Here is a 26,777-nt window from a genome sequence, read left to right on the forward strand (position 1 = left end):
GATGCACGGCTTGGTTCCAGAACCCTTGGTTCCAGAACCCTGGGATCCTGTGACCTGAGCCAGAGGCAGATGCTTAACCGACTGAGCCATCCAGGTGCCCCAACATGTAAACTCTTAAGGGCACATTTCCTTTTTATTTATTTATTTGTTTGTTTGTTTGTTTGTTTTGGACTGGCTTGGAACAAATGGAACACATCATGGTTTTTAGAAAGAATAATTGTCTAGGAACCAAAATCCTGCATTTTTCTCATTTTTTCTGCCATTTAACTTTTTTGGGCTTTTGGCATTTCATTCAACTTCTTCACACTTGGTTTTCCTCAGGTTTTAAATGAAGTAGGTTAGACTAAATGACTCCTAAAGCCCTCCCACTAACATTCTGAGTATGTTTAACATAGTGCTTATATTCTAATCTGTTGCTTGTCCTTTATTCCTGTTGATTGCTAAACTTTTAGGGCCTTTCCTCTAATTGTTAGGTATGTTGGTTAAGAGACTTGCATGCCAGTTCTGCCATTTATTAAGCTGTGTGACTTTTCATAAATCATTTAAACTTTTTTCACTTCATATTTTTTTTCTGTAAAGTTATGATATTAAGAATATCCATCTCAGGGTACTGTTGTAAGCAGTGGAGAATAATACATATGAGACATTTAGCAAGATTTCATGAAATTAATTGACCCTAGTTGCAGCTTTCTTCTGTTTTTAAGAATTGCATGTATATTTGGTTTCAAATAGAACAAAAAATATAGCATCATAGCTTATGATTCCTTGTTTCCCATTAGAATATAATGTAATATATGTCTTGAAAGCTGAATTTAATCTTTTGCAACTCGTTGTACCAGAAAACAGTGATTTTTGGCTATTTGAACTTTAAGCTCAAAATAAACCTTCCTTGGTTTTGATATTGCTTTGAATTCTTATAAAATTCTGGACCCATGTAACATATTAGTGTAGCTACTGGGTTGCATTTTGTAGGCCAGTCATCTAGGTAAGATTCGTCAGCATGGTGGTCTCTGCAACATCATATGTTCTCTAGGGGCCCTATGGAACTCTTTTTTTTTTTTTTTTTTTAAAGATTTCTTATTTATTAGAGAGAGAGTGCGTACACACTACAGAGAGAGCAGGGGTTAGGGAGGGAGAGGGAAAGGAGGGAGTCCGAATAGGGGCTAGATTCCAGGACTCTGGGATCATGACCTGAGCCAAAGGCATCTGCTTAACTGACTGAGCCACCCAGGCTCCCCTCCTGCAGAAGTCTTTTTTATTACTGCTATGACTTATTAGTAATACTTGAATTATTCCAACCCATATTTTCTTTTAGTGCAAAATTCTTAGGTTAGATTTCCAAATCTTTTTTTTTCTTTTTCTTTTGTTTTTTGAAGGAAAAGGAACATTATTTATTTACGGGTTTCCTGTAGCTAAACTCTATTTAGTAGAGGAATGACTCTTTACTGGTTGAGGTTATCTGCCATATTTTCACATTTCAAAAAAATATCAATCTGTTTGCCTAAACATCATATATTTAAAACATTAATTTTTCTGTTATTGGTAGCAGGATATTGATATTGTATTCTCAGAGATCACGAAATGATCATAATCTTGAACATTTCAACACTGATGTTCAAGTCATCTTTTTTAGATAATCTGTGGAGAACAATAATCATTTCTCCCGATTCTCTAGTAACTTTCCTTCAGTTAAGCCAAATAATTAAAAAGCAGTAAATATGCAATGTATATATTGCCTGAATATAAAGTTATGTCTTCACTGGGTTATTATTTTATGTCATGCCCTTGACTTTTATGGAGAGTTGCTGTAAGAATAATAACAATAATTCAAATCCGCATGATAGTAATTACATTAAAAACAACAGTGACATCAGCAATTTCCTTTCTGATTATTATCAGGGCACACTTGCTTAATTAATTACCCTAAATAGAATAACATTCTATATAAAAATTTCTCACCCTGTCCTCACTCTACCTTCTCTGACCTCAACCCATTTTCCTAATTATCGAAGGTTTGTTATATTGAGTGGGTCCTGATTCTTGTTTTATTGTTCACTGTCTTAACTATTTGTCCACGGTCTTCTTTGGGTAAAAGGGTAATTTATCATACTGCAAATGAATAGTACCTACTTTATTTATTTGACTGTCTATATTATGAACTGGCAGACATTGTTTTGCCCTGTAGCACAGGAATAAAAATGATCAGGTGAGGTGAAACCATGCAAAAATGATCCATGGGGAAAACTACAACTGTTCTACAATCTTTAAAAAGTTGGCAAAACAACTCTTACTCTTGGTTGTAAATAATATATGAGCAGTGCATTTTGGCCACGTAACAACAGCTTTCTTGCTGGTCTCCTTAGTATAGCCATTCATTTACACTCTGATGGTGGAAAACTCCATTTTATGAGGACATTGCAATTTATTTACTCATTTATTTTCTTGAAGTATTCTTGGCAAAAAATGTTATACTAGTTTCAAGTGTACAGCATATTGTTTCAACAATTCTGTACATTACTCAGGGCTCACCACAACAAGTGTAGTCACCATCGGTCACCGTACCATGTTATTACAGTATTGACTATATTCTCTATGCTGTACTTTTTATGTCCATGACTTATTTTATAATTGGAAGTTTATACCTCTTTAGCTATTTCACCCATTTTTATATTCATGAATTCCAGGTTTAGGATTTGTTTTTGGTTGCAAACAATGCTTCTGTAATATTCTTGCATATATCTCCTTTGGTATATGCATAAGAGTTTCTCTACGGTGTATATCCCTAGAAGTTATTGTCATTGGGCATGAACATCTTAAACATACTAGGTATTTTGAAATTGCTTTTTAAAGTATCATTAATTTTTTTCCTTAATGTTTTGAAATATTTCTTAATATTTTTAAGGCCAGGTTTTTTAGTCACCAATAATGTCGTTGCTATTTTTGGTGACTTTTTGATCTTGTTGACAGAAATGAACTATTTCAAATTGTGTGAGGTTTATCTAGATAAGGGGTCAGCAAATTACACAGCCTCTGGGTCCAATCCAGCCTGCAGCTTGTTTTAATCTAACCCTCTAGTTAAGTATGAATTTACATTTTTAATGGGATGTTAAGAAAGAGAAATATGTGACACAAGCCATTTGTGGCCCATAGAGTGTAAAATATTTACTGTCTGGCTCTTTATATTTTTTCTTCTCAATTCCACAGTACTCAGGAAAATGCCTTCAGGTTTATTTATCTCATTGATGACTATAAGTGTAAATTTTGTGTTCCTATTACATGGTCTAATGTGTGTCTTAAAAACAAGCTTGTAAAATTGATTTGATATTAAGACATTGCTATTCAAAATCCTTTAAAAGGGGAGAACACTCTGCTTCAGCATAACTAACGTTTCATCCTTTGTCTTCATTGAAAATAAATCTGTTTCGGATTGCATTATTTAACAAATTAAGATAATTAAATCACTGGTGATGAGATTAGAGTCATGAAGTCTCTCTGTAGTGTTTTTGGGGAAACAAGTTAAAAAACAATTTCATTATGTAAACATGATTGCTTGGAGACAGTGTAGGTACCAATGTATAGACAGTTGGTGTACTAGTTATAAAGTGTAGTCATCAAAAGGACTGTCCCAAGCAAGTTTTCTTAAAAGTGTGTTTGCTTATCGACGGTTTATGTGTTTCCTGGTTGTTGGTAGATTTCAGTCAAAGATGTAGAAATACCTTAAATGTTACATAATATTTTATAATATGTCATAATTATGTTTTTAATACATCTGCCCCCTAAATACCCTCAAGAATTAATTTTTTAGATTATATATAATCTATTACTTTCAGATTATTTTGAAAAGATTATTTTTAAAGAAAAGAGGAAAACAGGCGTAAGAAATAGATGAGAATCTTTATGTTTTGTTTTTTAGGGAAAACTTTGTTAATGTTATAGAAAATTTACTAATGCATCATCTTGGATTAATTAAAAAAATCAGGCAGAAAGATAAAACTGCTTCTCTTATTACTTAAGGATTTCTATGTTGATGCTATCAAATAACTCCTCTTAAGTGAACATGACTAAAGGCAGTATTCTTGGAGCAGCTGGATTTTGTTAGCCTGAATGTTGAGAGACTCTTCCTATTCTTTTCTTATTCTTATCCTTGACTGTTCCATCCTGATCCCTCATGTGTTCTAATGCACTCATTTGTTGCCATTCTATCATACTTGAATATTTTTGACCACCTATTGTGGAGGTAGTATATAAAAAAAAGTAATAAATATTGTCTCCTTTTTATCAGACATATTTATAATTTGCCTTTTAATGCCCCAAATTTTTGTCTGTTTTTCCCATCTTCCCCCCCCCCCCTTCTTCTGTTTTCTTTTGGAATAGTTGAATATGTTTTGGTATCCTGTCTTATCTCCCCTATTTTATTAATAGCTAAACCTCTTTGTTTTATTTTTTTTTAAATACTGACTCTAGGTTTATAGGATACAAATTTAATTTATAGTGTATCACCCAGTACTGTATTACTTTATGTTATAAGATTCTTACAATTTATTTTCCTTTGTGCTATACTCTATATTTTATCTCAACATATGTGTAAACCCCGCAGTATATTATTATTTTTGCTTTGGATGTTCAGTTGTCTTTTTAAGAAATTAATGAAAAATATTTAGCTATATAGTACCATTGCCGACACTTTTCATTTCCTTGTACTTAATACAGATTCCCTCCTGCCTTTTTTTTTAAGAAAGGGGAGAGAGATGGGGTTAGATGGAGGGGAAGATGGAGAAGGAGAAAGGGAATCCTAAGTAGGCTCCACACCCAGCACAAAGCCCAACGTGGGGCTCATTCTCACAATCCTGAGATCACGACCTGAGCTAAAATTAGGAGTCTGAAGCTTAACCCACTGAGCTACCCAGGTGTCCCGCCCTTCTGGCTTTAGAACTTCCTTTAAGTTCTCGTAGTGGAGATTTGTTGGTGATACTTTCTCTTAGCTTCTGTTTATCTGATACAGTCTTTTGTTTGCTTGCACTGTTTAAGGATATGCTATTCTAGCTTGATGGTTGTTTTTTGCAATACTTTTGTTGTAATGTCATCTGGCTCTAAGGTTTTGGATGAGAAGTCAGTACTGATTCTTTTTGTTTGCTTGCATGTTAGGTGGCTTTTTGTTCTCCACCTTCTCTGAAGTTTCTATCTTTTTTGCTGGTTTCCAACAACTTGATCTCGATGTGCTTGGTATGATTTTTTTTTTTCTCATATTTGGGGTTTGTTGAGCTTTTTAGATCTGGGGTTTCATTGATTTTATCAAATTTATATATATTTCTGTTTTTCTCCTTCTGCTTTTTTCTGAATCTCTAATTATACATATTTTAAGTCTTTGGATATTGTTATATATATCCCTGAAATCTCATCATTTTTATTAAAAATTTTTTGCTTCAGTTTGAATGGTTGCTGTCTTCAACCATTTGACTGTTTCACTACAGTGGCTATTATATTTATAATACCTGTTTTTAAGACATTGTCTGCTAATTTAATAATTTCCATTCTTTCTGGGTCTGTGTATATCAAATCTTTTTTATTTATCTCACTGTAATAGTTCTGTTTGTGGATCAAGTGTTTTTTCTTCTATTTTTATGAACTATCTAAACTTTATAGAAGGATTGCAGGAGTAGTCAGAATTTTTTTTTTCCTTAAAGCATTTGAGAATAAGTTGCTGCTGTATGCCCTATCACCCTGAATACTTTAATGTATATATCTATAAAAAATACATTCTGTCATGTAACCATAGTACAACCATCAAGTTAGAAAAGAACATTATTATTACCATTTAAGTTTTGTCACTTGGCCCAGTATTGTCCTTTATGACAAAATGAGCTGGTCCATAATCATGTGCTATATTTAACTTTCATGTCTCTTAAGTGTTCTTCATTCGGGAATGGGTCCTCACTTCTTCTTTTACTTCTGTGATCTTGACATTTTTGAACATTATAGGTCAGTTATTGTGTAAAATATCTCTCAATTTGGTTTTTTTTAAAATATTTACTCATGATTAGATTCAGATTTTTCATAGAAACAATGCTGTGTTCTTCTCATTGTGTACTGTCAGGTGATACTTGATTTTAAATGGTCTCATTGCTACTGATGCTAACTTTGATTATGGTTGTATCTCCCAAGTTTGCCATTGTAAAATTACTGTTATCCCCATGAAGTTAATATTGCTCTGTGGGTAGTTACTTTGAGACTGTATAACTAACTTGTTCCTTAACAAATGTTATCGGCACGTTTCCATATCTTTGAGCACTTTCTTACTATCTAGGCAGTAAGATTTCCAGACTCATTTTGTACATCACCTATCCCAGCCTTGGAATCTGCTATTTCCTTTTTTTTTTTTTTTTAAGATTTTATTTACTTATTTGACAGACAGATCACAAGTAGGCAGAGAGGCAGGCAGAGGGAGAAGGAGAAGCAGGCTCCCTGCTGAATGGAGAGCACAATGTGGGGCTCGATCCCAGGACCCTGGGATCATGACCTGAGCTGAAGGCAGAGGCTTTAACTCACTGAGCCACCCAGGTGCCCCAGAATCTGCCATTTCTTTAAGAGACCCTGATACCTTTATGGTGGAGAATTTGGAATCCAAGTTTTTAGAATTTAAAAGCCATGCTCTGGGTGCTAGATGTGCTTATTATTATTGGGATATGGCACCTCTCAGGTTCTCTGAGGGAACAGAGCTCAGGAATATGAATATGTTTGTATATATATGCACACACATACATACACATATGGACACACACATGGGTATATATATTTGCACACACTTTTTTATATTTACTTACCTAAATATATTGAAAGTCTTGGATTTATTCTGATAATTCCAATTTCAGTTCAGTACAGCAGAATTCATTCTCATTTTCTTTATTTTTATATTGAGGAATTTATATATGAGGAACCTGGCTACTATTATCCTTAATTATTTATTTGATCAGTCCTTCTAAATATAATTCCCCTTTACTGCCTCTGCCCCTTTTCTTCCTGAACAAACATACTCCTCATCTGTCAGGGTGATGCCACCATCTTCCTTTGCCACCTCTCCCCACCTCTTGTAGCACCCTCCTCATCCCACGGACTTTAGTGATCTTTGCTGTGCTGTTCTTCCCCACGTGTACTTTTCTTACTCGACTAGAGCCCTGGTACCCAGTATAAGACCATCTTGTCACCTCAGTGCTTTTCTTACCCTATTCTGCCCCTCCATGTTCTTCCTTGATATCTTCCATACTGTATACCTTGCCACGTCCTACTATTCCAGGAGGATACCTTCCAGGAGGATACCTGTCTTACCCACTGGGGCTGCATACAATATTCTGTATAATATTGCACCGGGATGCCTTCTCATGTGAACACTTTCCTCAGTTCACTTTGCTTTAGTACTCCATGCTGTTCTGCTCCCTTGCATGGGAACTCTCCATCTCAGTTCTCATCCAAACCCTACAGGAATGTCCTCCTCATTCCCCTCAGACTGTGACACCTCATTTTGAGCCACCTTCCCACGGTGAAGTTCTCCTTACCCTCTTGATCTCTGATACCTCATGTTAGGTGGCTGCCACCACTACCCCTGTGCTGATTTCTGCTTGTTAATCTGCGTTCCTTCCAACCCCCCTCCAGCCAGAGGAGATAACTCCCTTAGAACAAAGTCTCAGGACCACCAACACTGGTAACTAACCCTCATCAGTCAGAGCATCACATCATGACAATGACAATGATTCTTGTCACCTTCTAACTTTCCATTCATTCAGCCTCTCTCTGAATCTCCCTTCAGATATCTGCCACTCACCATTTCATCCAACTGATAGAAAACCTCTTTTCTCTTCCTTTGTCCAGGTATTTTAGAAGGGGTACCAATGGTGAAACATGTGCCCTTCTAGTAATAAAGTTCTATAGACTTTTACTAACTGGCCATCAACAGGAGAATCCCTATAAAAGTGGCTCATCTCCAAGTGATACACTGCATATCACTGATTCAAAGATGCACACTTTTTTGTTTGTTCTTGGGGTTCTTTTTACATTTAACATTTTTGAATGTTAACATTTTTTCTTTCTTAAATATATAAAGTATCATATATTGTGTGAAAAACAATAGGCTTTTTTTTATTGCACACCTACCTACTGTCTAATGGCACATAATCATCACATCACAAAAGTCATGGGATATTGAAAACAAAACAAGGGGTGCCTGTGTGGTTCTTTCAGATGAACACCTGACTCTTGAATTCAGCTCAGGTCATAATCTCAGGGTTGTGAGATTAAGCCCTGTGTTGGGCTTACACATTGGGCATGGAGTCTGCTTAAGATTCTCTTTCTCCCTCTCCCGCTCCCTCTGCCTGTGTCTTACCCCCCCAAATTAAAAAAAATAAAAACAAAAAACCCTGCTGTCCTGAGAACTACAACTATTCCCTTCAAATATTGGTATAAAGTTTGTCCTATAATGCTAAGTGTCTTTCTCAGCTATGGGAAGTTTCTCTCACTGTACTCATTTAAATCAGCTGAGAAGAGCATGTTTGGCCCTGCAGTTTCTTAGAGTCAGTGTCTACATGGCCCAGTCAAGTGAGAGCAGAGTCTCCAAGAGTGGCATTTATATAGGAAACACTCAGGGACTATAAAATAATATCACGGATTACATGACTTCCATTCCATTCTCAGGAATTATTATGGAGTCCTAAGAAGAATAGCCCTGAGGTCTTGTTTCTTACCAGAGAAGGATATTGATCTAGTGGACCGGGATCCAAAATGACATGTAGACCTACTCAGAACCAGCCACTGATTACATCTAGGAATACATGGATGATATCTCTTTGTTGGTCTTCCAAATTAGACTGTTCTGTCTTCAATACCTAGCACCATGCCTGATATATAATAAAAATATGCTTTGATAGGTAGATGAAGTAGAAGTTAAACTATTATGTTTAGTCACAGCCTTTCCTTTATATTGATGTGTAGTTTTTGAAATATAGAATGGCTTTAATTTTGAGACATAAGTAACACCCAATGAAAATAAGTATGCTAAGAGAACCAATTTAGTTGAGAGAAGATTTTTATTTTTTCCTCTTTTTTTTTTCTTTTAAGTATTCATTTTATCTTTCATCAAAAGACACACATGTGGTTACATTTAAAGGACATTGAACAGTTGTTTTCTTTTCATGCAGGGGCCTGAATTAATGAATAAATATGTTGGTGAATCTGAAAGAGCGGTTAGAGAGGTAAGATGATTATGTCTTGAAGTGGAACTCTGTGTAGGGGAACCATCCTTCTGTTCTTCTGTATGGTTTCCATTTTGTTTTGGATTGTAGATGCTGAAATTTCCAAATCCAAATTCTAGCGGTATATTTGTCATTCAGGCAAGCATTATTTTATTATTTAAAAATGCAATTTCGATCATCTACAATACTTCGTCTTTATATTTAAACATCATAATACTATGAACATTTAGTTTTACCAAATAAAGATTTTAACAACTGCCCTCATTTCATTTAAAAAAAAAAAAAACAAACTCCTGTACTTACAAGGAATGCTTGATCTCAGAATGAGATTTAAATCCTTTAAATTATGAAGTCCTTTAAATTGAATAAGCTTAGTATATGAAAATTTCACTGTACTGTTCTTATTTTAATTATTTTACCTTTGCCTGGTGACTTAGATAATGCATCCCCCGCTTTTTTTTGAGTATGATTCCATGTATGTGCAATGTCCAGAATAGGCAGATGTATATATGTAGGAAGTAGATTATTAGCCCTATGTATATATTTTTAAATCTTAAAAATACCTCCACACATACTTACAATGTTTACATGTTACGTTTCTAAGTTCTTATAAAAATTCGTGTACATATCAGCAGCATATTATAGACCGTATTCGAAGATCTTTAGTAAGTATTGTAGCTCTGTCAAATAATGTAGGTAAAATAGTTAAGCATTATTATGCTATATAATAAATGTCAATATAGTTAGTATGTAATACTTGAAAAGGATATAAAATTTTTTGTGATTTTACCATCACATTTTAGTACCGTATATGGTGTATAGATAGTGTATTATATTTAATTAAAGACTAAATGAATAAAAATATAAATATACAGAATAGAAAAAAAACCTTAAAACCTTTGAAATATTTAAATCATGTTTTCCCCCAACTCAAAGAATTTGGTGCTGTACCTGTAAATATTACCTCAATTATGATGCATCCCCCTTCTAAGATTTAAAGCCAGTACCTAATTGGTAGGCCACTCACCCATATTGTGGAAGCTGCACAACTGATAAACTCATGCAAAATCAGGGCACTTGGAGTCGGGTAACTATAGGAATTTGACCACAAGTCTTGGCTTTCCTAAGCAGAGGTTGGTCTGCCTCACATAGACGCCCTGTATCCTTACAGAAGCTAAACAAGGAAGAGAATACACCAACAGCAATGGAACAGATGGCCTCCATTTGTGAATACCTGGGTACCAACCCAAGAGAATTAGAGATTGGAATATTTGGTTTTTCATCTAAGAAAAAATCTTAAGTTACTCTTTGTCCTTTTTCTTCTTTCTTGAAAATGTAGACAGTGGTAATTGTAGGAAACAATAACAATAACAACAATAGTATCATCATTGATTAAAATAAGAAAAAGGCAATATTTATTAATATTAATTGTTTTATTTTTATGGTCATGATCCTTGTGACCAGAAGATGGGGGCCTATATTGCAGACTTCTTTCTGCCTGTGCTGACTTTTTCTAGCCCGTTTCCACATTTTTTGCCCTCGTGACTGGCTAGCTGGCCAGTCCCTGTTGTTGGTAGCGTTTGACTTCTGGTCTTATCAGTCTGTGCTCTTCCAAGGTTTGGTCATTTTTCTTGTCCTGGCTTTACATCAGCCATTATTTTTCTGCACAGTCTTCAGAGAAATGAGTAAGGAAGGTGGCTTTTGGGTTTGTGGGTATTTTATATGCTAAGCTATAACTGATTTTACATGTTTGTGGTTTTTCTTTTAAATGTGTGTTTATGATTATTAATAATAACTGTCATTTACTGAGCTCTTATTATATTCCTGGCACTGTGCTAAATGCTTTGCATTCTTTTTTTAAACTCAGTTCTTAAAAATAATCTTCTGAAGCAAATATTTATCATTATCTCCATTTTCTAGATGTGGAAATTGAAGTTTGGTCATGATTGGGCTGGTTGGCTTGCACATAATAGATTTAGTTCCTAACATAGTTTTCAAACTAAAGCCAACTGCAAAATTTTCTGAAGTTTGCTATCTTTAGCTAATGTGGCATTCTTTTCACCAGATCTTCCGAAAAGCGAGAGCAGTGGCCCCGTCCATTATTTTCTTTGATGAACTTGATGCCTTAGCAGTTGAAAGGGGCAGGTAAGAAATATTTAAAAGGATTGCTATTAAATATTAGCAGTTACATTGTAAAGTAAATTAACACTTCATATATAGATTTTATTTATTAATACATTTAGACTAAATAAAAACTTTTTTTAAATTCATGTAGTTTTTTTCTCTTTTACCCAACTATTTCATGTTATCACTTTATAATACTTTCATATACTTTTTTTTTTTAAACACTGATATCCATTTGGGACATTTGAGTTAATTTTTATATCTTATTATTTATAGTTTTTACATTATTTACCCTAATACTGCCAGTCAAACTTTCGGTTTTTATATGCATATGATAAAAACTGTAAACAAAACTTCATTAAGGATAATTATACAATATAGAAAAACCAATTGTAATAAAAGGTGTTATTTTATAGATTTTAGTATTCTCTGGATTATGTTTCCTAAATAGAGTTACAGTAGAATAAAAATTAGTACTAATAGTTTTGTTCCTGAATCTCAAGCTATAAAGATTATTTATATCATTTCAAACAGATTGTGTGTGTGTGTGTGTGTGTGTGTGTATACAGATGTATATGTGTGTGTATGGGTATGTGTGCATGTATCTTAACTGTTTACGAGTTTGATTTTTTTCCTCTACAAATGTTAATTTTTTTATTTTTTTATCTTTTTAAAGATTTTTATTTATTTGTCAGAGACAGAGGGAGAGAGAGTGAGCAAGCACAGGCAGACAGAGGCAGGCAGAGGCAGAGGGAGAAGCAGGCTCCCTGCCGAGCAAGGAGCCTGATGTGGGACTTGATCCCAGGACCCTGGGATCATGACCTGAGCTGAAGGCAGTTGCTTAACCAACTGAGCCACCCAGGTGTCCCCTCTACAAATGTTTAGAAGGCCTTTTAAAGATTATATATTACAAGTACTTCATATGGAGAATGTTAATTTGTATGCTTTGTGCGTACTTTCTTGATCTATATATTGATTAGAAAAGTTTTGCTTGGGATGCCTGGGTGGCTTAGTCAATGAAGCATCTGCCTCAAGTCCTGAACCCGGGGTCCTGGGATGGAGCTCTACTTCGGGCTTCTCTCTACTTTGGGAGTCTGCTTCTCCCTCTGCCTGCTGCTCCCCCGCTTGTGTGCTCTCTCTCTCTCCCTGACATATACATAAATAAAATATTTTAAAAAAAAGAAAAAGTTTTGCTGATAATAATTACAGTGATGGTAGATGGCACCTTTTAGTCCCAGTGTTAAAGTCTGTAACAGACATTGGTGCTCTTTTCTTTCCTGGGTAGAGCTACCTCATCAGATGAGAATACGAACTATCATGAGGAGACTATTACTGGGTGGTAGTCTGCCCTGCTCTTCACTCTACCCATTGGATAACCTATAAATACCTACTGTCTTTTTACTTTATGAGTTGAAGTACTTAGACTGTCTTAATACTTCTGAGGTAAAGTGTCATAAAAGGTTACAAGTAGCTCAAGTTAGCACCTAACTACAAGAGAAGAAAAAGAACCCAGAGAGGTTTGCTGAAGCAGTGTGACCTGCCACATTTATGTGACATCAGAGACATTTTTGGAGCCTAAAAAGGAACAGGGTGGGATACATTGTTAAATATGAACCAGATGTGAGGTAGTATATATAGCAGAGTTCTCATAAAATGCTTTTGAAATAAAATGGTGTGAGAAACCAGACAAGGCACTTGATAGGAATATCCTGTTTTTGTGGGCAATTTGGCCCAGTAGAAATTTGCAGATATTTTAGAGATGCTAGTGATTTGCAGCCTCCAGATATCATTTCCCCAATAGTCTTCATCATTTTGTGAATTGTGTACCTCCCTCCTTCAGTGGCTTATTCAAACCAAGGTCAAATAAATTCTGTGGTATTTTCTTTGTATAGAAAAATTTTTGGTCATGTTCATTGATGTTTCAGAAAACAATAAGTGGTACCTTGGTGGCTCAGTTAAATGTCTAACTCTTGATCTCAGCTCTGGTCTTGATCTCAGGTCATGAGTTCACGGTCATGAGCCCAAGCTCCTCGTTGGGCTCCATACTGAGTATGGAGCCTACTGAAAAAAAAAAATAGAAAGAAAGAAAACAACAAAACAGCAATGAAGCTGATTAAAACAAAGGAAAAAAACATAATGCTAATGGTCCAAAGTAGAGACTTCTAGTTGGTTATATCTTAGGAGCACTAAGTTTTTTATTTAGGAGCACTAAGTTTTTTATTTTTGATAGTCATAAGAATCTCAAAGAGTGATACTCTGTTTTCTCTTGTTTATTTGTTTTTTCTTTCTGTATTTCTTTTTTAAAATTGTGTTATGGCCAGCATTGCCTAGAAAATAATTGTTTTATCTAATAAGAATGCGGGCACCTAAAAACCAAAATATGTAAAACCTCCACATACATATTTTTGTTCTTCAGCTACTTGAATTGGACAGTTCCTAGAAATTGAAAAAACAGTTATTGATATATACCAAAAGTATAAAATTCCCAAGATACTAAACCAATTTTATGCTTTGTTAAAGAAATAGAAAACATGGAAAAATTTAAAATTCCATAAACTAGTAGGCATTTCTACATAATATTGGGCTATAGAATAGTTATTGCTTTAATTTGTTAATTGTTTTTATGTTTTCTATGATAACATTCAGGTCAAACCCATATGACTAGTTCAAAAATAATGGTGCATAAAAAGACTGTTTCTTCTTATCAAGACTTTAATTTCTAAACTTAAAATGTTTAACAAATTGAGTAGAGAATTATTATATACTCTAGTCCCTATTATCTTTTGTTTTTTAAATCAATTATTTTGACTATTTGAAGTTACTCAAGTTAGCCATGGAACTGAGGTTTGCAGCCAGGAAGCACATTGTAAATAGAACATGGGTATATTGTTTGCTTAGCTTTAGAAATATTTGTGCTTTCAGAACGAGAGATTTTTTTTTCATGCTTATCAAAGTATCTAATTACAACCACTATTTTCTCCTCCTCCCTGTCCCATTTAAATTTCTTTGGGGTTTGAAAAATAAATAAGCCTAGTGTTCACTTCTTTTTTTCTGAATACCATTTAAATTATGGGTGTTCTGAATTCATATTGTGAGTTAGAGAAAATGTTATAAGGTTCCCTTTATGAAGTGCTTTAATGATCTAAGATTTGGGAAAATTGAAAATGTTGTTAAAGTAGCAGAGCTCTTTGGAAAAGAGGTATTATATCAGCGAGTAAAGCACTGAGATAGGGAAGAGGCATAAATTAAACTGAGCTAATAATATTAGGTAATACTCATTTAGTGCTTGTTATGTATTGGAAATTGTTTTGAGTGCTTTACAGGTGAAGGAAAAAAACTCAGAAAGGCATCTGCCTTAATGCAAGGTAGGATATCATACAATGGACAGTTGGCTCCGGTACTCTGCCTGAGCTTCATACTAGCTTAAATATTTACCGTTTTCAGGGTTGTAGTCAGGAGGCGAGAGCAAGCTGGGCAATAAATCATTGGTCAGCCTTGTCCTGGGCAGTAGTCCTGTCCTCAGAAGTGGAGAGATATAGAGCAAGTCTCCATATGCTGTATTCTCTTAGCCCAGTCTTCTTTAATAGATAAAATAGCCACTGACTAACCTGGAGATGCCTAGAAGATCTTCCTTGTTTAGGACATTCTAGTTAGTCTCAGGATCCTGAATCATCCTCATTTCCTGACATTGATTGCCTGGTAATGCCAAACCTTAAGCATGATTAGAAGAGGTTCGAAATTAGGAACTTACCCCTAGAGCTAAAGAGGCTTATCTTGTTTGTTTAATTAACTTCTAAATAATGTGACTCTCTTTGTTTGACCTCACTCACTATGTTACGGTCTTTTTTTATTTTGTTTTAGCATGTACTCATTACAACAGCCTTGTGTAGGTCCTATTTTCATCTCAGTTTTACAGGTGAAAAATCTTAGACATATAGGTGCATGAATATGATAGCTCAAGGTCATCAGAGCTGGGATTTGAATTTAGATATTTTGACTCCAGGGCAGATATTCTGAGCCACTTTTTGACTTGACTACCATAACCACAGATTCTAGGATTCAGATATTAGTAGCTAACTAACCTTTCAATCTTGTATTTATTGTGCATTTTCTCTGTGAGTTACTTTAGTAATGCTAACTGGGCTGTTTGTCTAACTGGGCTGTTGTTACATTCCTTTGCCAGCATTCATTCATTCGTTTGTTCAGTAAGTATTTATTGAATGCTTAGTCTGCAACAGGCTTTATGTTGGGGTTGAAATAGTGACCAGGACCTAAGGCAATTTCCTTAACTTCTCTATGCCTTTTTTTCTTTATTTGTAAATTGGAGATGATAGTACTAACAAATTTTAGGTTGTTAGAATTAAATGCACGTAAAGTGCTTGACACAGTGCTTGACACAGTAGCTGGCATGTTAGTAACAACTTAAAAAACTTTAGTGTTTCTTATAATGTCTGCATAGATATTCTACTGTTAATAGTAATAATTTCCATATAGATAGAAATATAGTAATAGACATAGAAATAAATCCTGTCCTAACAGAGTTTACATTTTAGTGGCTGAAACTGAAACATTTGGGAAATTAGAAAATAAGATCTACAGATGATGGGTACTATGGTATTTCGTCAGTCTAAGATGCCTTTAGTTGTAAGACACATCATTATTTTTCCTCTCCCTTTACCCTACAACCCCCTGCCCTGCCTCTCAAATTCATAATATCAGAGAGATTATATGATAATTGTCTTTTTCTGATTGACATATTTCGCTCAGCATAATACCATAATACCCAACAACGTTCCATCCACGTCGCAAATGGCAAGATTTTGGGGTTTTTTTTGGTGGTGGTGGTGGTGGTGAGTTTTTTTTTATGGCTGCATAGTATTCTAAGATGGGACCAGGGAGGGAGACAAACCATAAGAGGCTCTTAATCTCAGGAAACAAACTAAGGGTTGCTGGGGGTGGAGGGAAAGGGATGGGGCGGCTGGGTTATGTATATGGAGGAGGGTATGTGCTAGGTGAGTGCTGTGAATTGTGTAAGACTGATGATTCACAGACCTGTACCCCTGAAGCAAATAATATATTATATGTTAATAAAATAAAATAAAAAGATACATCATTATTATATATAGCATTACTGATGAAAAATGTAGCCTTAAACTGTGATATGAAGCCAAGAAGTCACCAACTCCAAGAGACATCCGATTTCAAAAATTTAAAATAGGAAGAAAGATTTATCTTAGAAATAGAAAAAAGTGGGGTCCCTGGGTGGCACAGTCATTTTGAGCATCTGACTTTTGGTTTCAGCTCAGGTCATAATCTCCTGGGTTGGGGGATGGAGCCCTGTGTTGGGCTCTGCACTCAGCATGGAATCTGCTTGATTCATATGCACGCGTGCACTCTTTCTCTCTCTTCCTCTCTCTCTCTCTCAAACAAATAAAACCTTAAAAAAAGGAACAGAAGAAAGATAGTAACCTTGTTATTTGGGAGAAAGAAGATAATCTGTTCTGTTTTATAAAAGCGATGCTATTAAACACAAAAAATATTCAGGATTTTGTTTTATGACTAGAATGTAAAAAAGATGATTAAATATATAGAAAAATGAAAAAGATTAAGTTCCTAGGTAAAAGCTGACTGAATGAGAGTTTCTGTAAGGTGTTGGGAGAATTAACTACTTTTTTGTTACTGCACTTAATCATCTACAATTGTTACTTGGAGTGGTTGGGGAAAAAAGAAGTTCTGAGCCAACTTTCATTGAAAATGAAGGTTTCAGGCTTAGCAGCATTCTGAAAAGAGCGCTGAATTTAAAAATAATGATCAGGAAATGCAATATCCTCTTTTAATAGCATATCCAGATTTCAGGTAAATTCAGTGATTTCACAACACTAAGCACTGTGGAAGAAATTTTGTGGGTATCATTTTTCTAAATGACACTTTCAAGGAGGGTAGTACCTTTTTCTAATGTGATATTTATGGTACTTTTAAAAATTTCATAAAATCATAAACTTTTATAGCTGAAAAAGTTGTTATAAGTCATCTTGTGCAACTTTTGTTCTTCAGAACAGAAGCCCCTGGATTTTAAGACCTTAGGCACATAATGCCTTTGTGGCCTGGGCAAGACTAGAATTCATGTTTTCTGATTCAGTGCTCTTTGAACTGTACTACTCTTGTCTCTTATACAGTCAGGATTTGAGATAGAAAAAGTGTGTTTATGTTGTAGTAAAAATTCTCATGTAAGTAAATATTTAAAGAATATTTTTATGTTTAGGAGATTCTAACAATAACCGCTTATTAAATACTTTAACCCCTGTTTTGTAAATCTGTATTTCAAATCAATGAATTAAATGCCTAGTTCCTTGTATGCAGATTTTCCTAATTTATACTTGATTACCCCAGATATAACATGGTTTTCACATTTGTAAACTCTTAATATTAAACAGAAATGCTGGGGAAAAGAGAGCAAAAGAAGAAATGCAAAATGTCTAACATTTTTCATTATAATAGTTCCATGAAATGTAGCAGAGTTTTGTGATTATTTTTGTTTTGTGTTTGTCTGTGCACTGTTGAATACCATACCACAGATTAAAGGTACAGCTTTCCTTAGAGAGATGGGCTGTTGCATCATTTTATCAGAAATTGGGAATTACTTTTTGTTCTTGTAGGACACATAGGTCTCTTATTGTAGTTGTGTTGTCTTTGAAATGAAAGCTTGCTTGTATTTCACATCCATTAAGAAAATTGTCATAGGTATTCTTCATGTTCAGAGTAATGCATATTTGGCTAGCCTTCTTTAGGCCTTTCTTAGGCCTCTTCCAAGCATCAGTACTGACTATGGGAGTGTGCGAGGTAGTTTTTAAGAAACAAAGTCAGATGCCTACCATTCAGAACCCCATGATATTTAAAAATGAATACTAGAAAAAATTTAACTTGGATAGATAAGATGCTGGTCTGTAATTTAGAAATCATATGAAGGGACAAATGATGGGGCATTTCATTTTATTGAAGGAGTTAAAAAAGGAAATGTTTATATCATTTTTGTGAAAATTTTAGTATTGAAGAATACATTCTGTTTAATCCGTACAGTCACGGCAGTGACATTTTTTTAGGATAGTGGTTTGCACACCTTTTCTGTACCAGGCCAGTGAGTAAACATTTTTGTCTTTTTGGTCCATGGTCTCTATTGCAGCTCTTCATCTCTGCTTCTATATTGCAAAAGCAGCGATAGAGAATATGTAAGCCAGTAAGAAAACAGTTGGCTGGCCACATTTAGCCTGTGGCTATAGTTTACTGACCCATTTTAAGATACCCTAAACGTCCCTTAGGTCCATGGCACTGTATGACTTTTGAATAAGAATAATTTGGAAAAGGGACTTGACTTCTGAAGGGAAAAGAGAATTAATGTTTTAGGAAAGTCTAGCTTCAGTATTTTCTACAACTGAACATCTTTTTTCCATTGTTGTGTTGCCTATCTCTAGCAGATAATAAAGTTTTATAAAATCATTTCATTATGTTAGTGATTACACATTTGTTTTTAAACTTTTTCTTGGAGTTGGTTTTGATTTCCTAGGATGTCAGTTTTATGGTTTTTGTTTCCTACTGCAGCTTTGAAAGTCAGCCAAGAATATTTCTCAGCCCATAAAACATTTTCACTGTGCTATTCTCCAGCTGACTCTCAATGATCTGTGGAAATAAAGGGCAAAGGCAGCTGGGTAATGGGAATCCAAAGAATTTCCTTCACCTAATCATCAACATTTAATACAGCCACCATTTCCTCCTATAATAAATAGCAAATTGGACAAGTAGGAGTTTCACTTCTTTTCTGTTTGGAAGTGCCAATTGGAGGTATAAGTAATAAGTTTTTGACTATGAATATTTTTATTAAAAATAATGAATTAAGTAAGTTTACTTGGGGTCTACACAATACCAACACAGAATATAGAATTTTAAAACTAGAAGAATCTATCTATATTTTCTTTTTTTTTTTTTTTAAAGATTTTATTTATTTATTTGAAAGACAGAGATCACAAGTAGGCAGAGAGGCAGGCAGGGAGAGAAGGGGAAGCAGGCTTCCTGCTGAGCAGAGAGCCCAATGCGGGGCTCGATCCCAGGACCCTGAGACCATGACCTGGGCCGAAGGCAGAGGCTTCAACCCACTGAGCCACCCAGGCGCCCCTCTATCTATATTTTCTAATTCAACTCCCTTGTTCATACATGCCAGTAATTACAAAATCCTCAAAGGAACAATAATATCTTCATGATCTTATCTCAGATGTCTAGCACAGTGCCTAGCAAAGAAGCACCCAGACGTTTATTTTTTGAATAAAGGAATGAAGGCTCAGAGAAACTACAGATTATGATGTTCACTTGGTTGTTAGTGGAGTCTGACTTCAATATATTTTAGTGTCCTTTGTGAACCAATTTTCTTTTAAAATTAAATACTAAGACTGTCTTTCAGAATTTTCTCACCTGTCTTATGTTCATAGAAGCACCATCATTTTCATTATAAAGAATCATTTGTAAGCTTTGGAATATATTCATTCACCTGTCAAAGAGCTCTAAAAAGAAATAAATTAAGTGCTAAGTGATACTTTTTTCAAAAAAACTCAGTAGTTTTTATACATACTAAAAGTGGGTGTGGGCTCACCAAACTTTGTCAGTTGTGCTAAGGATACAGAATGATACATATTCTTTATAATGTACCTGATTGCAAAGTAATCAAATGATAACAAAGGATAGCAATAATAATGAAAATCGTATTTTTTAGGTTAAGTGAGGAGATATTTTGAGAAAGATTCTTGCCTTCCTTGGTATACTAATTAATTTATTAGAACGGTCACCAAGTTACTCTCTACCCAGACAGCTATTCAGTAAGACTTATTTTATTGTAGTTCAACTTACTTTAATCAAGTTTTTTTCAAGAAAGCACCTAAATCTTTGGGTACCAAATCCTAGGTGTCTGTAGCTATACTTAGAGCATATAAATGAAGATCCTGAATCAGTATCCATACCCCTCCACACAAAAAAAGCAAAAGTTCATTTAAAAGACAAAAGAGAGCAGGGAAAAAAAAAAAACAAAAACAGATGAGAACTTCTTTTGGTATAGATCCAAGAAATCAAACAAGTAGAGATTTTCTTCTAATTAGTGTGTTTCTTGATCCAAGCATTTCTGTATCTGCGAACAATCCTATAAGTGTATTATATTTCTCTGTTTTAGAAAGTTTAGAAGGTTTTTCATTTTTTTAAAAAAATCATTTAAAAAATCTGAAAAGTCTAAAAATACTCTTATCTGGAAGTTTTAGCTACTCAAATCATTCCTTGAGGACTCCAAGGAGCCCAAGCTACTATTACATTTGAACAGCTAATACATAGTTAACATTAAAATGTAAAGAACTCTAAGTACCAATGTACAGCAATCTCCTACTAATATGTCTTACAGAAAGAAAGAACCTTAGTTTAGTTTATTACAGTTACTGGCTTTGGCATGCCAAATAGTTATGAAGAGCTCCAGAAGAGCAATTTTGTCTTAGTATTATGTTGGTGGTTTTCATGGCAAAATTAAGGAATTTTGATAACTTTCTACCATGTTGTAAGTAAATCTAGGTAGGGAATTGGCAGTATGAATCTGGATGTATGTACTGACGTGTGCTGTACTAACTTCTGAAAATCAGCAACCGTTTATATACCATACATCCCTATTTAGTTTATTTGTTAAGGTAATGTTAAAAAGTTAGAGATTTCTTTGTTAAACCAATTATAACAGTGATAATTATAATAATGATAATGTTTATAATTACTGCCTGTTAACATTTTCTTTGTGCTGAGCATTGTACTAGATCTTCTATACATTTTATCTAATTTTGAGGAAGGTATGAGCCTACTACCCAGGTTTTGAGAAAACTGAGGTTCAGGGAGATTTACGTACCTTTTCCACAAGATTACACATAAAAATAAGTGGTAAAGCTGGCATTTGAACCCAGGCTTATTGAATATCAAAACTCTTTCCCCAATTCAAAGCAGTCTTCCCAATGAGTACTAACCAGGATGATTTTTAAACCTTCATGTTATATAATAGTTCATTATATCCTGTGACTTTAACTGAGTTCATTTATCAGTTTTTTGGTTGAATCTTTCTTTATATAGAGTCATGTCATCTGCAGGTAGTGAAAGTTTTACTTCTTCCTTGCTCATTTGGATGAGCCTTTATTTGTTTTTGTTGTTGTTGTCCGATTGCTGTGGCTAGGACTTTCAGTACTACGTTAAATAACAGTGATGAGGGTGGATGTGAGGGAGTCTTGTTCCTGACTATATAGGAAATGCTCACAGTTTTTCCCCATTTAGATGGGAATTAGTGTGGGTTTTTCATATATGGCCTTTATTAGGTTGAGGTAGGTTCCCTGGAAACCTACTTTGTTGAGGGTTTTCCTCATGAATTGGTTGTATTTTGTCAAATGCTTTTCTGCGTCTATTGAAATATTCATATTTTTTAATCCTTTTATTAACGTGGTATTTCATGTTGATTGATTAGCAGTTGAATGACCCGTGCAACCAGGAATAAATCCCACTTGATCATGGTGAATGATTTTTTTAATGTATTCTCAGATTTGGTTTGCTAGTATTTTCTTGAGAATTTTCGCATTTATGCTCATCAGGGACATTGGCCTGTAGTTTTCTTTTTTTGTGGTCTCCGTACCTGGTTTTGATATCAGGGTAATGCTATACAACAATAATGAAGCAAGAGAAAGAGAAATTAAGGAATCAGTCCCATTTACAACTGCACCAAAAACCTAGGAATAAACCTAACCAAAGAGGTGAAAGACCTATACTCTGAAAACTATAAAACATTGATAAAGAAATTGAAGTTGTCACAAAAACAGGAATGTTATTTCATGCTCATGGATTGGAAACAAATATTATGAAAATGTCTATACTGCCCAAAGCATCTACACATTTAATGCGTCCCTATCAAAATACCACCAGCATTTTTCACAGAACTAGAGCAAATAACCCTAAAATTTGTATGGAACCACAGAAGACCCTGAATAGCCAAAACAACCTTGAAAAAGAAAAGCAAGCCTGGAGGCATCACTATTCCAGACTTCAAGTTATATTACAAAGCTGTTAGTAATCTAAACAGTATGGTACTGGCATAAAAATAGACACATAGATTCAATAGGATAGAAAACCTAGAAAAGAACCCACAGATATATGGTCAGTTAATCTTCAGCAAATCAGGAAAATATCCAATGGGAAAAAGACCATCTCTTCAACAAATGCTGTTGGGAAAACTGGATCGCACCATGCAGAATGAAACTGGTCTGCTTTCTTACACCATACATAAAAATAAGTTCAAAATGGATTGAAGACCTAAATTTGAGATCTGAAATCATAAAGCTCCTAGGAGTGAACCCAGGCCACAACCTCTTTGAGAGTGACTGTAGTAAATTCTTTCTAGATATGTCTCCTGAGATGAGGGAAACAAAAGCAAAAATAAAGTATTGGGATTTCATCAAAATAAGAACCTTCTGCACAGCAAAGAAAACAGTAAAACTAAAAGGCAACCTATGGCATAGGAGAAGATATGCAAATGATATGTCTGATAAAGGGTTAGTATCTAAAATATGTAAAGAATGTGTTAAACTAAACATCCCCCAAATGAATAATCCAGTTAAAAATGGGCAGAAGACATGATAGATGTTTTTCCAAAGAAGACATATAGATGGTCAACAGACACACGAAAAGGTGCTCAGTATCACTCATAATCAGGGAAATGCAAATCAAAACTGCAGTGAGATACCACCTCACACTTGTCAGAAAGTCTAATATCAACAACACAGGAAAGAACAGGTGTTGGTGAGGATGTAGAAAAAGGGGAACCCTCTTGCTTTGTTGGTGGGAACGCAAACATTGGTGCAGCCACTCTGGAAAAAGTATGGAGGTTCCTCAAAAAGTTAAAAATAGAACTACCATGTGATCCAGCAATTGTTGTACTAGTTATTTACCCAAAGAATACAAAAATACTAATTGCAAAGGCTACATCCACCCCAGTCTTTAAAGCAGCATTGTCTACAGTAGCCAAATTATGGAAACAGCTTCCCCCCTCAACACACACACAGTGGAATATTATTACTCAGCTATAAAAAGAATGAAATCTTGCCCTTTGCAAGGACATGGATGGAGCTAGAGAGTATTATGCTAAGTGTAATAAGTCAGAGAAAGGTAATACTGTATAATTTCACTTATATGTGGAATTTAAGAAACAGAACAAATGAGCAAAGGAAAAGTAGGCAGGGCAAATCGAAAAACAGACTCTTGGCTGTGGAGAACAAATTAATGGTTCCCAAAAGTCAGTTGAGTTGGGGCATAGGGGTGTGTGTGTGTGTGTGTGTGTGTGTGTGTGTGTGTGTGTGTGTTTGAGGGGGATTAAGGAGGGCACTTGTTTTGATGAGCACCTGGTGTTGTATGGCAGTGTTGAATCACTGTGTTTATCTGAAACTAATATTATGCTGTATGTTAACAAGTGGAAGTTAAATAAAATCTTTAAAAAAATAATTCATTATAATAAGTACAGAATTGTAATTTTCTGTGTCACCATTTCTAGATCAATGGCACTAAGAAATGATGCATGTTTAGAAGCATTTTCTCTGCTTCAGTTACTAGACCACATTTTTCAGAAAATTAGTTTGAGCTGACATATGTTCATTTTCCTTATTATTTATTTTATTGGATTATGTTTATGATAATAGTGTGGGGATGTCAGGAGTGTGAAAAAAATTCTCTTCAAAAAACTGCTTTTGCAATGAGTAAATTGAACTGTGGGGTTAAGAATCACTTGTTTCTCTAACATTGTATTTTAGTCAGACTATACAGATGTAATGAGTATTGCCTTCGTTAGCTTGGAAGTTTTACTGGGAGTCATGGCAAAATGGAAAAATACATACTTTTATGTCATTCTCTATGTTAACAGTTTATACAAAGTTACAGTTATGCTGAGCACATGCTGCTCACAGAGCTAAGGACAGCTGGAGAATATAACTCACTATGTATGTCTCTACTTTTATAGGATATCCTGTGAACCTAAAATAGCTTATTTACTGTCAGGCTCATGCTGAATATTGATCACACTCTGACAGCATAGATTTAAGCTAGAAAACTCAAGGCATTATTGATTCTTGACATTCATTAGTTTTTGCTTTCAGGTTTTGAATTTTGGTGGTTCTTTCTTTTAAATTGGCATCTATTTCTTCAGTACAATTAAGTGTTTTCTTTCAACTGTAATCAATAGGTCTCTCTTACTGTGTGATGGTTTGAAAGATAGCTGTTACAGGTATTTCAACCTACTTTGGCACATTGGTGTATTTGGTTTGCAAAACTCTGAAGTTATTTATGCTTTATAGTATTATGGAAAGAATATAGACTCTGGAATCAAGTACATATGTGTTCAGATCCTGCCTCTGCCATTTGCTAGTTGTGGAATCTTAGGCAAATTACTCAACCTCTCTGTGCCTCAGTTTTCTTTTTATATATAATGAGAATAAAAGTAGTATTTACCTCACAGTGCTGTTATTAGGATGAATAAAGTAGTCCATGGGTTACATGGTACAGAGCAAGTTAAATATGTGTCATTTGTTATTAATACAGTATCTGGGAGGTATTAAATGGACAGTAGGTATTTTTTTATGATTACTTATGAAGGTTTTCCCTCACATCTTCTATGAGACATCAGAACTCTCCATATTCCTGAGGCTATAGGCAAGGCATAGATAAACTGCCTGTGTGGGAAGAATATATACTGAGCTTTAATAATGCTACAAGCAAATGGTTTATCAGGAACAGAAGAGCTTAATTTTTTTTTTTTATGGGAATCAGAGATCTTGTTCAAGAGATTATTTTTAAGTCAGCCCAAAAAGGTGAGCAAGGAATCTTAAGAAATCTCTGATTTTGATAGACTCTTCAGATGTTTAATTTTTAAATTAAATAATTATTTATTAGTTATTGTCGGCTGGACAACATAGGTAGAATTTTAAATATGTGTAATATTGTTTAAAAAAGTGGAATATGATAGTTTTTCTTTAGAATTTTTTTTCAAAGACTAGTCTAACATGAGTCAGTTTAAGAGTGCGTGGTATTGGAAATGACTTATTAAAAACAATTCATTTGTGGGGCTCCTGGGTAGCACAGTCAGTTAAAGCGTTTGACTCTTGGTTTTGGTTCAGGTTGTGATCTCAGGGTCATGAGATGGAGCCCTGTTTGGGCTCAGTGCTGAGTCTGCTCTACTTTCTCCATCTCCGTTAGCCCCTCCTACTTGTATGCTCTCTCTCTCTCTCTCTCTAAAATAAACAAATCTTAAAAAAATAGATAATGCATTTGTTTATGGAAGAGCCAACTTCTTTCTGAGGGATAGAGTTGTGTTCTGTAGGTAAATTTATTACTATAATATCAACACATTTTATTGAAAGTATAAAAGGCTTATGTTAAAAAAACTTTTTAATTGTTTAAAGCATGTTTAATTATCAAAACAAATTGTTTAAACTGGTTAAATGTTTAAAACTTTAAAATTGTTTTAAAGTAAAAAAAAAAAAAAATCTGCTTACCTTTCCCAGCCTCTTTTTTTCCTTTTTCTTTGCCTAAAAGAAAAGGTATTAATAATTCTAGTGTTTTCATAACTTACAAGCTCTATCTTTATAAGAGATTTTTACTTTTTAAACAGAATATTGACAAAACGAATGTGTTGTGTGATTTTATTTTTTTTAAATTTTATTTATTTATTTGACAGACAGAGATCACAAGTAGACAGAGAGGCAAGCAGGGGAGGGAAAGGAAGCAGGCTCGCTGCTGAGCAGAGAACCCAGTGTGGGGCTCCATCCCAGGACCCTGGGATCACGACCTGAGCCAAAGCCAGAGGCTTTAACCCACTGAGCCACCCAGGTGCCCTATGATTTTATTTTTTATGGATTATAGCTTATTTAAGTACTCTTATGCTTGGAATTTTTTAAAATATAAAATTGTTTCTCCCTTAATTTTTTTTTTTTATTTTAAAGTTGTGTATAGAGGAGCCAGAACTATAGTTATTGTTCCAGTGATGTTATCATCTTCATGGTATTTATTTGAAGAAAGTATAATTCATACTCTTTCTGAATTTTGCTTTAAAAAGGGCAAAAAAGAAAAATCTTTTGGTATTTCTTCCTCTCCCCAGTTCATTTTCTTTCAGGTGGTTGTATCCACTATTCATAAAAAAAAAAAAAAATTCCCAATTCCCTCCCAAGTATATAGGTTTCCTAATGAGATGATTCATTTTAAAACAAGTTCACATTAGGCTTGTCAGGATCAGGTAAAGAATGTAAAAGCAAAATTGGACCTAGAACACTTGGATCTATTCTTGACATTTTTTTTTTTTTTAAGATTTTATTTGACAGATAGAGA

The 26,777-nt window shown here is 34.6% G+C and overlaps 1 protein-coding gene across 6 annotated transcripts in view; it reads left to right on the forward strand.

Annotated features, from left to right (window-relative positions):
- SPATA5 (spermatogenesis associated 5) overlaps positions 1-26,777 on the forward strand; it is a 337,462-nt gene that overhangs the window by 77,428 nt on the left and 233,257 nt on the right. For 5 of the 6 annotated variants that reach the window (XR_004283282.1, XM_032333335.1, XM_032333336.1 and 2 more), the window contains exons 12-13: positions 9,186-9,239; positions 11,305-11,384. Coding sequence is in view for 5 of the 6 variants with exons in the window: in XM_032333335.1 (XP_032189226.1) it covers positions 9,186-9,239; positions 11,305-11,384 (134 nt within the window). In the remaining variant the exon portion in view is untranslated. Of the gene's footprint in view, positions 1-5,145; positions 5,222-9,184; positions 9,240-11,304; positions 11,385-26,777 lie in introns of those variants that run through there. The other variant, XM_032333340.1, reaches the window with a different exon arrangement.

The sequence above is a fragment of the Mustela erminea genome, chromosome 2, assembly GCF_009829155.1.
Source record: "Mustela erminea isolate mMusErm1 chromosome 2, mMusErm1.Pri, whole genome shotgun sequence".
In the NCBI taxonomy this organism is placed as follows: Eukaryota; Metazoa; Chordata; class Mammalia; order Carnivora; family Mustelidae; genus Mustela; species Mustela erminea.